Source organism: Sander lucioperca, chromosome 10 (genome assembly GCF_008315115.2).
Source record: "Sander lucioperca isolate FBNREF2018 chromosome 10, SLUC_FBN_1.2, whole genome shotgun sequence".
Lineage (NCBI taxonomy): Eukaryota > Metazoa > Chordata > Actinopteri > Perciformes > Percidae > Sander > Sander lucioperca.
In genome coordinates, this window is record NC_050182.1 from 39366059 (window position 1) to 39378336 (window position 12278).

General features: G+C 40.0%; 1 protein-coding gene across 4 annotated transcripts in view; it reads left to right on the forward strand.

Moving 5' to 3' along the window:
• The window catches only part of enpp2 (ectonucleotide pyrophosphatase/phosphodiesterase 2), a 37076-nt gene extending 27478 nt beyond the window's left edge, over positions 1 to 9598 (forward strand). The window contains exons 18-26 of one of the 4 annotated variants that reach the window (XM_036006798.1): positions 825 to 912; positions 1033 to 1202; positions 3660 to 3795; positions 4736 to 4875; positions 5847 to 5982; positions 6561 to 6638; positions 6822 to 6954; positions 7823 to 7976; positions 8908 to 9598. In XM_036006798.1, coding sequence (XP_035862691.1) covers positions 825 to 912; positions 1033 to 1202; positions 3660 to 3795; positions 4736 to 4875; positions 5847 to 5982; positions 6561 to 6638; positions 6822 to 6954; positions 7823 to 7976; positions 8908 to 9078 — 1206 coding nt within the window. In that variant the 3' untranslated portion in view covers positions 9079 to 9598. Of the gene's footprint in view, positions 1 to 824; positions 913 to 1032; positions 1203 to 3659; positions 3796 to 4735; positions 4876 to 5846; positions 5983 to 6560; positions 6639 to 6821; positions 6955 to 7822; positions 7977 to 8907 lie in introns of those variants that run through there. The other 3 variants (XM_031322812.2, XM_036006799.1, XM_036006800.1) reach the window with 3 other exon arrangements.
• Positions 9599 to 12278: the final 2680 nt, after the last annotated feature.

A 12278-nucleotide genomic window follows, 5' to 3' on the forward strand; every position in this document is an offset into this window, starting at 1 on the left:
TCAGCGTGGGCTGCTACCAATGCATCATTAACACATGTAGTGCTGAAAAGTTTTAGGATGTGCTGTTCTGATCCACACCTGTGTAAAACGAAAAACCCACATCTTTTTTAAAAGTGCAGCTTCTAAAACGATGATGACTCGGTAAAATCAACTGACAGGCGACAGTGACGAAACTTACTGCAGTGATTCAGGGACACAAAGTAAACCATGAAGTCATCAGGACTGAAAGTGAAAAAGAAAACAAACTACCTCGGCTGACAATGCTACATATATATATATATATATGTGTGTGTGTGTGTGTGTGTGTACCATGATCCCCCACCAGGATGATGTTGACACAGCGGTGCAGTTTCATCTGTTTAAGTCTGTCCATCAGTTGGCCAACAATTAAGACACACGCACGCACGCACACACACACACACACACACACACACACACACACACAAGCGTAGCTGCTAAATGAAAGAGATCACCAGATAGACAGTCGGTCTAATTGTTGGCACCGGAGCTTTGAGCAGTGTCAGAGCAGTGACCACTGATAGGTCGGAACACCGTGTTTAACTATATATCTTTAAACGTTACAGTTATGGCTGAAAATTACAATAGAAATTAACAAGTTTGCCGATTTCACAAATCTCTGCAAATTATTCAAATCAACTGCCCACTTGTCTACCTAGAAGTGATTTTTTTTCTTTGTGCGACACCATGCTGATTCCCATTATTGACACTGAACGGTTGCACAAGTATTAGGTCTAAATCTGAAACTGTTGTTATTTATTGTGACAAATATATTTATAACTTGTGCCCTCAACTTTTACTTTCAGACTATTTTCTTGGGGTATGGACCTACATTTAAATTCAAGACTAAAGTTCCAGCCTTTGAAAACATTGAGCTTTATAATGTCATGTGTGGTAAGGCATATTTTTGTGTACATGTGTTTGATTCTAGTCCTCTTGGACCAGCCACAGTGTGTTTTAATGAATATGTTAGTGGTTTATGTGTGTCTACCTCACTGATTCTCCCACTCTCAGATCTTCTGGGTCTGAAACCAGCTCCTAATAACGGAACCCATGGCAGTCTGAACCACCTGCTGAGAAACCCACCCTACAAGCCCACCATGCCGGAGGAGGTTTCCAGGCCAGTGGCCTCTGGTCTGGTTGATGGGGGAACAGAGGACCTGGGCTGCAGCTGCGAAGACAAGGTCAGCCGCGAAGACTCAGTGGCAGACGTGGGCCCGGCTTCCTGTACACTATGACAGGAATACTACTTTTTAGGAGATTGGCTTGTCGAACCAGGCTACTTAGATTAGTGATAACAGCAGTAAAACCAAAAGCATCCTGATCTTCCTCACCTGCCACGGAACTCCACACTAACACGCTAACTCCATTTCAAAAGTGTCAATAATTCACTAACTATATTAACTTGCATCCTGCAAGTTTCAGCAGCTGTAAAGCTCAGTAATATGTTATCTGATATAGATCATAACATCATAACATGTAGTCAGTGATTCAGTTTATTATAACTTTTGTTCGAACATTCTATGGTTTTAGTAATATTGTATTCACCAAAGTAACGGCTGAGTTCTAGGAATACTTTGTCATTAGCTATTATTCCGGGTTTTGCCCTTATTCTGAAAAAGATCATATTTCGACTAAACTGGTTACATGGCTAATGAAAGTCAATATTCCACTAATATTTCTGTTTACATGCAGACGTGCAAAACGGTCTTTATGTAGATATTAAGAGCATGGAGCACTGCAGCTGATGGTGACACATGGATGCTTTTGGTAACTTTTGTATGTTTTAGGTGATCAACAAGCCAATTTCCAAAAAGGATTCTGTATTACTTTATTGTTATGGTGATGACAATGATGCAAGGGAATTTGTTGAGTCTATGCAACAAGGCAGTTTTTCTGTGAGATAGTTTTGGTTGATTCTCTAACACTCACAGCGTATAAAAATGATAAAATATTATAAATGTTGGTAAAACTGTCAGTCAGCATGTTCTCAAACTTCTCCTGTATATCATGACCTCCAGGGTTGCACCTAATGTTACAGCTCCCACTGCTGTGATCACAGTCAAATGGCCGGCTTCATGCCAGCGCTGTACATCTGGTGAGGGACAATGCACAATTCATTTATTGTACCAGATATAGCTATGACGTCATCTGTAGTCCCCGAATTACCAAACTGGTATTTTGTAATACTTTGATATTACAGATATGAAGGAGCTATACGGAGCTATCCACCATCCCTCCATTCAGTCCAAAGACTGACCCAGAACTGAGTCCGTCTTTGGATTGAGATGAGATGAGACATGAGGATCAGTTGGTTAATCTTATTGCTCATGTGATCTGTTGACTTTTTTTGGCTGCTAAACACGATCTGTAACTCAAAATCCATTACTAGCTGTTCTGAAGAGTCATTATATTCTGTTTGTCTAAGAATAGGAAATTGTGTAGAACCCTGGTACTGGGGAACAAACAAAAATTAACAGATTTTATATATATATATATATATATATATATATATATATATATATATATATATATCCCTCATATACTATATCAGAATCAGAAAGGGCTTTATTGCCAAGTACGTTGCACATACAAGGAATTTGTCATGGTGTTGTTGGAGCATGTCACACATTCAAATATAAGAAGGATAAAAAGAATATAAACAATATAAGTATAAACATATACACACAAGATGTATTAATAACGATAAAATACATTTAAATAAATAGTAAAATAAGTTAAACAGTAGTAAAAAGAGTTAAACAGTAGTAAAAAGGTATTAGGTATCGATATTAGGTATCGGGTAATGATTAAAAAATGTTTGTAAACCTTTAAGAAACCATTTTTAAAACATCTATAAACATTACATATATAGATGGACCAGATATTCCTAACACTTTGTTAAGGGTACTAGTTGGTTTGTAAACTGTCTATAAACAGTGTTTGGATGGTTATTATAAAGTTGCAACAGATGACTATCATACCTTGTTAAGTACCGGTAGTTAAAAAATCTATAAACATTATTAAGATATATAGTTAATACTTTGTCAGTGGTTACTAGTAGCTTTGTAAACTGTCTATAAACAGTGTCTGGATGGTCTCTGTAGCGCACTGGAGGACCAAACAGCAAGGAAAGGGGTTTGGAGTACAGATGATGTCTGTTTTGCTTTTTAAGTGCAGTTAATATTTTACACAGAGGACCTGTAAAAAGAATCATCTACATGGTTACTTTATAATGTGCCTGTGACTGTTTGACTTGTGAACATGTATCTAAATACCTGATTGCTTTGTTGTTTCTTCTATTCAGCTTCCTTAAAAACTTCAATAACAATTTTGCATCTTTGCTTTCTGCTGCAGAGTGGGTGTCAACTCACCTTCAAGCCAAGTCATTTAAACAGAATCTGTAGTTCATTTGCTCACGAAAAGGCAATCTCTCATTTCATTAAGGCTAATCCTTCCCATTAGACTTCTCCGTCCAGACATTGTCAAAGCATTTCTGAGATCTTCTTCCTGAATGGCTTGGATTGAAAGTGACTTGGAGCCAGACCCTCTCTGCAGTGTTTCACCTTATCTATGCTGTGTTTGTGATTCCCATGTAGATCTCTGGCAAGAGATTGTTTCAATCTCCGATCTTTTTGCAGTTGCGTGTAAAAAGTAGGGGCCAGAGAGGTTTGAAAGTGACCCTTGTACGAGGCTATAACCTGGAGTCACTCTGGCTCTGTCTCTTACAGAACAAAGTGGAGGAGCTAAACCAGCGACTGAGGCAAGCTATTGATGGTCAGTTTGTCATGATGTTACTGAGAATGACCTGTTTCTTATACATAGACTGTAAAAAACATAATGGACGTAGCGTCCGTGACGTCAGTCATTGGTTCGTGGACTGCTGTTTTGAAGCCTCGATTTTGGCGATACAGGCATCGCCATCTTAGTTTGAAATCGAACGTTAAGATTTTTAATTAACTTTACCTTAAGTTACCAGCTAACGTTAACACTAACGCTAGTTTGTTTGGCAGAACACTGAACAAGAACTTTTTAGGATGACCAAAATGTTCCAGTTAACTTTGCTGAAGTGAAAACACACAGTGATGTCAAAGTTTGAGACAAAAACACAGACAACAGCCAAAAACAAGTTGAGGTCTTTTTTAATGTCCACAGTGTTAGCATGGTTAGCATTGCTAAGCCTCTGTCCTGATTGACAGGTCCTAAATCCTCCCCTGCTTTATCCTCTATTTTAAAATAAATGGAACCATCATTTACTAAATGAACATCATGCTGTGTTGAAGAAGACTTGAAACTAGAGATTGAGACCATAAACTCATTATGAAAATGTTTACTGAGATAATAAATCAAGAGAGAAGTAGGCTCATTTTCTCATAGACTTCTATAGAAACAGACTTCTGTTTGGAGCCAGTGGAGTCTCCCCCTGCTGGAAGTTAGAGAGAATGCAGCTTTAAGGAGCTTCAGCTTTGGCTTCACTTCTCAGACCTGGAAGCTTCGTCCATTATTTTTACAGTCTATGCTCTTATACAGTCAATACAGTAATTGAGAAAAGACATTGTAAATACAGTAAATGATCCACCATGTCCCAAGTAAACCTGCATCATCATCCTTTGCATTCTCATGGATTTTAGCTTTCACATGTTGCAGTTGGTTCACTTCGGTGTAAACGTGTGGTGTTACACACCTGCGCTGTGTCCCTCTGTGCTCTTCCTCTCAGACAGCAGGAACCTGCCGTACGGTCGGCCTGCTGTACTCTTCCGTACCAAATACTCCATCCTCCACCACAGTGACTTCATCAGCGGCTACAGCGAGGCTCTCTCCATGCCTCTCTGGACATCCTACTCCGTCAGCAGACAGGTACTCCTCATGTGCTGCTGGACCTTCTTGTGAATATTTACAGTCAGCAAACAACCTGAAAAACATTTAGACGGCAGCATGGCAGTCTCATACACCAAACAGATTGATTCATTAGTATGATTATTAGTTTATAGACAAACATATTGAAGAATTTAGGATCCAGAACCAGCTTAAAAAAACTAATTTTACCTTTTGAACACTGGCTCTGAGGTTTTCAAACGTGGCTCCACAGACAGTTACAGAAGGACACACAACTCTCTTCTATAAATACACAGATTAGAAGATTTCTGAACCGATATTTTGCCCATTTTGGAATATGTTCAGATCTCAATATTTGCTATTATTTGATAAAGACATTTGACACCCCCTGGAACACCCACAGGGACCCCTGGGGGTCCCCGGACCCCACTTTGGAAACCACTGTCTTGACCAACCAACAGCCATTGGCCAAGTGGTCTCATGTTTTCATGGACACATCTGTGTGTCAGACCCCTAACTGTTATATTAGTCATATTAGATTAAATGTAATTGTTACTAAAAGTTGATATCTGATGATGTTGCTTTCTTTCACAATGTGTTTGACGATGAAATGGTTATCAGGGACGTTTTCAGACATGAAACTATCCTGAGAGCAGTGGATGAAAGCGACTGTTCTCTAGGACATGACATGTTTAATATCAGATATATTTGTTGTGTGTTTGTACGTTCAAAAGTAGTTTTAGTCATGCAACAGAAAACTCAGATTGGACAGATCGCAGAGATCTGAGAAGCAGTTAACCATAGTCCTCAGAAATCCACCAGAGTTTAGAACGCCAACACAAAGAAAGAGGAAGGGGACGGACATCTGGCGGATCTTCTGGCGGCACCTGAACAATCCCAGAAAAGAAACGTCGTAGATATAGGCTAGTTGACCTGTGTCCTCTGTGTGTGTGTGTGTGTGTGTGTGTGTGTGTGTGTGTGTGTGTGTGTAGGTGGAAGTGTCCCCTCTGCCTGAAGCCCTGTCTAACTGTGTGCGAGCTGACAGCAGAGTCCCTCCAGCCTACAGTCAGTCCTGTACCAACTACAGATCCGACCGACAGATCAGCTACGCCTTCCTGTTCCCGCCACGTGAGTCCACCTCCGCAGCACACACACTGTCACACAATCCAATCAATATTTTGCATGTTCATTTTCACGTTAATTCATTCATTAGTTCATTTTCACGATCATTCGGGGTCGTGGATTGTTAATTAGACAAAATCACAAGTATGGCTCCAATACATGTGATGATATTTTGTTACATTTTTTACACTACATGATCAATTAGTCCATTAAGAAAAAAAAAAAAAAACTCAGATACTCTGATATAGGGCTGCAACTAGCGATTATTTTCTTTGTCGATTAATGTTTTGACTCAAACTGATTAATGGATTATCAAACTAGTTGGGGATTAATTTAATAGTTGACAACTAACCGATTCATCTTTGAAACTCTGCTCTGATATGTTGGCTTATATTATTATAGTTTTGAACAAAGGCTCTACACTGGTAACACAACTTCTGCTGGGTGTTTCATGTTTTTTTTAGTCTTATCGTCAATATCTGGTATAATATCATTTTCCTCAGCAGCTTCATCGCTGAGATCTAACAACATCACTGCACCTGGAATGGTTTTTAATCACGTTTCATTCTTTTCTTTATTAACAGAGTTATCCTCAGCCGTAGACAAAAAATATGATGCCGTCCTCATCACCAACACCGTTCCCATGTATCCTGCGTTCAAAAGTAAGTCCATCAGTGATTAGAAGTTTCTTCAAGATGTCTGGAGTCCTGTTGAAACCTTGTACGTTGTGCTTTTCCAAAATCAGTGTTGATGGGATGCAATCACTGCGTTTTCCCTGTTTCGCTGCCCATTTTCCCTCTCCATCTGTGTCTCTGTTCCCACCCTCCTCCACCTCTCTCCCTCAGGAATATGGAGTTACTTCCAGAGAGCACTGGTGAAGAAATATGCCACCGAGAGAAATGGAGTGAATGTGCTCGTTGGACCCATATTTGATTACGACTACGATGGTGTCAGCGACTCGGCTGAGAAGATAAAAGAGTAATAATAATAATAATAACTTTTATTTATGTAGCGCTTTTCAAGAAACCCAAGGACACTTTACAGAATTACTGTGGCTAAGCTAAAGGAGGTTGTAGGCTGTGGTTAAACAGGTGGTGTTTACCACAGAGTAAGAGTTACAGAGCTACACACACTTTTTTAAAGGTTGAAATGTTCGTGTAGGATTCAGTCTTTAGTAAAAAACATGTCATACACATTACAGTGTCAAATGCTGTATGTGTTAAGAATAGCATCATTATCAGTCCTAGAGATCTCAGCCGTACATGAGCATTATGGTTCATATCGATGCATGAGGAGGACTCAACCCATAAATAAGCAGCTACAGAGCATTAGAAAATAATTACTCTATATACGACTATTTATTTAGGGGATTGCTCTGGTGCTGCTGGAAATTCTGCCGCATGTCCCTCATTTCGGCCGGATGTCTGTCCCCTGAATGTGGTTAACTGCTCCTCAGATCTCTGCAGGGTAAATCCAGGCAGCTAGCTAGACTATCTGTCCAATCTGAGTTTTCTGTTGCACGACTAAAACTACTTTTGAACGTACACGTTCCACCAAAACAAGTTCCTTCCCGAGGCTATTTTGCAGAAACACCATCATTGAGTCCTGCGCTTAGAGCCGCCCAAGACGATTGTGATTGGTTTAAAGAAATGCCAATAAACCAGAACAATAAAAGGTCTGGCAATGCAAGACTAGAAAACAATTAACATATCATGTTTCCTCCTGATCAAGTTTACTGTAAATTGATGCTCTTTGTTCTTATGATCAGATATTGAGCATTGTATATAAAGATAATTCTTTATATGAAAAGTTAGAGCTCAAGTCTTTTGTTGGACCTTTATTGCAGGTATCTGAGTGGGACATTACCCGTCCCCACGCACTACTTTGTGGTCCTGACCAGCTGCTTAGACTTCACTCAGGCCGCAGACTCGTGTAGCGGGCCGCTGAGCACCGCTGCCTTCATCCTGCCACACAGAGCCAGCAACGACGAGACCTGCAACGTAAGGATCAACTTTAAATCACTTTTTAATAACACTCACATAGAGACCAGCTATGGATACTTCACTCAGAAATAAAAAAATGGAAATTTTGCATTATCCTTTCACCTGAATACAGAACAGAATCTAAATAAACTGATTGAATGTCGAGAAAAGATTTGATAGTAAAAACAAAATCACATATTTCAATATTTAATTTGAACATGTAAAAATGTGTTAAAGAAATAGTGCAACACTTGAGAGGTAAGCTTATTAGAATAGGATGAGAAGATTGATATCAGTCCCATGTCTGTGTCAGAATGCAGTTAGCCTAGCTTAGCGTAGTGGGGAAACAGCTAGCCTGGCTCTGTCCAAAGTAAAAAAAATAACCAACATTTCCATCTTTGATTTTTAACCTTTACACTTTTTTGGGGGGAGTTATGTGTTGGAACTATTTCTTGACAAACAACCGTTTGCACTTCTGTGCAGTGTCTCCAGCTCTGGGTTGCCAGATACAGTCAGTGAGAACGTGTCTGTGCAGGCACAATGGTAGCAAACCTGGCAACCTCACTGCGAAAACACGATGTAACACATAGTCACTGTTGTTCGCTAAGAAGTAGTTCCAGCATGTAACTCCTAATGAAACTACAAACTGTTGTTTTACATTTCTGTTGGTGCGCAGATCAAACAAACCAGAAACAACATGTTCCTGAGTGAGCGTTTGGTCCGTGTATTTTTTTCCCCTTTTGGACAGAGCTAGGCTAGCTGATTCCCCATGGTTCCATCTTTTTACTAAGCTAGGCTCACCACATCCTGACTCCAGCTCTGTACTTTACACACAAACATGAGAGTGCTATTGATTTTCTCATCTCACTCTCATGACAATGTGAACTATGTTCCTTCAAAGCCAAATCTCTGGAGGGTTACGAGTGCTAATGTTTGTGTGTTCCCGCAGAGCTCGGAGGACGAGTCTCGCTGGGTGGAGGACCTGATGAAGATGCACACAGCTCGAGTCCGAGACGTGGAGATCCTGACGGGCTTGGACCTGTACCGCAGAACAACCCGGAGCTACGCCGAAATCCTCTCGCTCAAGACCTACATGCACACGTACGAGAGCGAGATCTGACGTCTGCTGGCTCTGTTCACATTAATGTTGCTGATCTTTATCAACCGTGGTGGATGTATGTGGTACAAGGAGGAGATGTGATCATCTCTGTTACACTCTCGCTGGATGCTACGGCTGCTGGATGCAGCTGCATGTTCACTGAGCATTTGGTTTAATCTCATTAATTTCATCCATGAAGATCCCGCTTTAACACCACTGAGCTACTAGCTGTGGTACTGTCCACTGTATTCTGTTGAGCAGTAGGAAAATATAAAGACATCCAGGCACTCAAATCCAATGAAATTACATCAAACTAAAAAAAACTCCACATCAGGAACAACACGACCTACATGCAGAATTATTCTGGCAGACACCGTGCTTAGTTTGTCTTACTTTAGTATGCAGTTTTTATAAGCAAAGGGTATATACAGTATATACTGTAAAAATAAAGGGCTGAATTGAATCTATACCAGTTATTTTGTGTCATAATGTGTAAATATCAGACAGGTCATTAATGGTCAAGTTTCCTTGGGTTCATGGCACAATGTAGCAGAAATCTGCAGCAGAATCAGTCTAAAGTCTAGACAAAAGCATCACCTCAGTATTAAGGATTGTTCCACAGGTCTGTGGGACATAAAGCTGACTCATTATTACACTTTGTTCTCATTATGTTCAGTGATTAACAAGAAATTGTCTTTATTTTTTGAATGAAATGATAATGAAATGTTGTGTGTGTGTTTGTGTACAGTGTGTATATGTTGAATTCAAGATATTTTCTTAGTGTGTGTGTGTGTGTGTGTGCATTTGTGTGTTGTGGTGTTGACTTTTTGTTCTATGCACAAAAACAATAATGTCAATGATAATGAATTAATAATGTATTCCCTAAAACATTTTCCACCTGTGAGACCTATTTATGCTTTATGTTTATGATGACATGCTTATGTCATCACAATAAACCAGTGTTTTTACTAAAATGAAGTGTGGTGCATATTAAGTTAGTCCAGCTGTTTTTTTTAGTCCATCTTCCAGCTGTGGGCTGCACACTGTGGAGACATGGGTACTCAGCAGTAGTGAAGCATCTAAGCTACACTACAAAGCAGCTTCATATTCGTCTACACAAGCCAGCCAGCAATACTACACTAAAAAAGATCTGTCCCTCTATCCAGTACTGCCACCTGATGGACACTGGTAGAAATCCCATTTGAGATGTGAGCTCAGGCGGTTTCCCTGAATAAAACAAGAAAAATGTGTTTTCTGGAGACAACTGTGTGACTCCTGAAAACAGCAGTGACTCAGTGCTAAGCTGTCACACAGCAATGGTGAGAGGGAAGGTGAAATCAACAAGAGTTTGGGTAAATAATAAGTAAGATAGTACAGTGAGTAGAATAATCATAGAAGATGGATGGATAGAAGAGGTTTAGGGCCAATGTGAAAACTATGAGTTTCATTTTTAACATTGGCCCTAATCCTCTTCAGTAGTGTTCCTAGCTGTCTGCAGTGCTGCTCCTCATTTAAAGTGAATGAGTTTAGCTGATATGTCTTGTGTGTAAAAACAGCCACTGCTTATCCTGTGCCCATGGGCCGTTTTGCACATGGAAACCACAGTTAGCAAGGTTCTAACCCTGGAGCTACAGCCTGAATGTGAATTCATTGTAGAACAGTGAACACAATGAAACTTTAGCACCTTGTTTCCTTTATTTTAATTTTTATGTTTCGCAATGGCAGAGAGCAATAAGCCGGAGTATATGTTTTCACACCGCAGCTTGTTTCATCTCATTCATGATTTTCCGCCTTATGAGAGGAAAAGCAAATTCTGACTTTTCCCTTTATTTAGCACTTCCTTTTTATTTCTATTTGCTTTAAATGACATGACATTTTGAGGTAAGCCATTTTTTTTGTGATAGCATTGCCAGCTTTGTAGTTGAACTCAACAAACGTAAATCATGCTTATTGTGTGTCTATGTAGATATATTTCATGCAGGTTGCTAGTGCTAATGTTTTAGCTGTTCGGTTGTATTTGTGTGTTTTCTTTGAATTCCAGTATGCCTAGGTCTTGGAAAAGAAAGAGGAACTGAAGGGTGCCTCTCAATCAACACACACACACACACACACACACACACACACACACACACACACAAATACACACACACAAAACATTAATAATATCCTACCAAATTAATATTTGTCATTAATCATTTTTAAGCATTCATATACAGTGGTACAGTTTCAATATTGGCTTATTGCACTTGATACTACAGTATATGATAGTATCAGGAATGTTATCTTTCAACTTATGCAATTTAAGTTTAGGAGTTATGTATACACACATCAGCCATTTATACTGTATCTGTTTCAGGCTACTGTTGACTGTCTCTGAGACTTCTTACGAAACAGTATTCTTATTTCATCACATACACACAGTACAATGGCGGAAAATTGAATTACTGCATTTAACCCATCCTAAGTATTAGGAGCAGTGGACAGCTATACATACATGCCTTATTACTCCAGTCTTCTAAAGATATTTCGTCATCTGTATCCTCCTTCCATAATCTCAGATTGATAGACACAAACAAGTCACACAAAGATGAAACTAAACCATCATCATAAAAATAATGTCCTATACTTGCTACCTCTAAAGGCTCTGACACACCGACCCGACGGCTGACCGTCAGCAGTAAAGGCAGTCGGACTGATCAGTCTCCCCGAGGTCCAAAAAGGGCCTCAGAACACACCGAAGCGACGCCGACTTGAGCGTACATTCTGCGCGTGTGCGAAACGTAATACGTCTCCATAACAGCAGGCGGCGCTATCTGTATTGTCACCAAAAAAATGAAAACCGCCAGCTGATTGGACAATGCATCACGTGGGTCTGGTTTCTCCCGAATTTCAAAACCGACCTTAATGGCGGCTCGTTCGGAATATGATCATGTATTTGACGAAAATAGTTCACCGAAACGTGTTTCTGAAAACATTTTAAGCGAGAAATAGGCCGTGCAGTTGCTGAATCTGTCTTCATTTCAGATCGACAAAGGTCAGTTTAAAAGATTTTCGTCAGATTTTCAGAGGCGTTCGTCCCGCTCGTCATTTCCGGGTTAGCACTCCACCAATCAGATTGGTCATTGAGTCAACAAGTCAAATCGGCCCAAATGAACGCTGACGGCTCCTCCGACTGACGACTGACGACGGAACACACCAAACAGACTCGGGTCACTGACCTC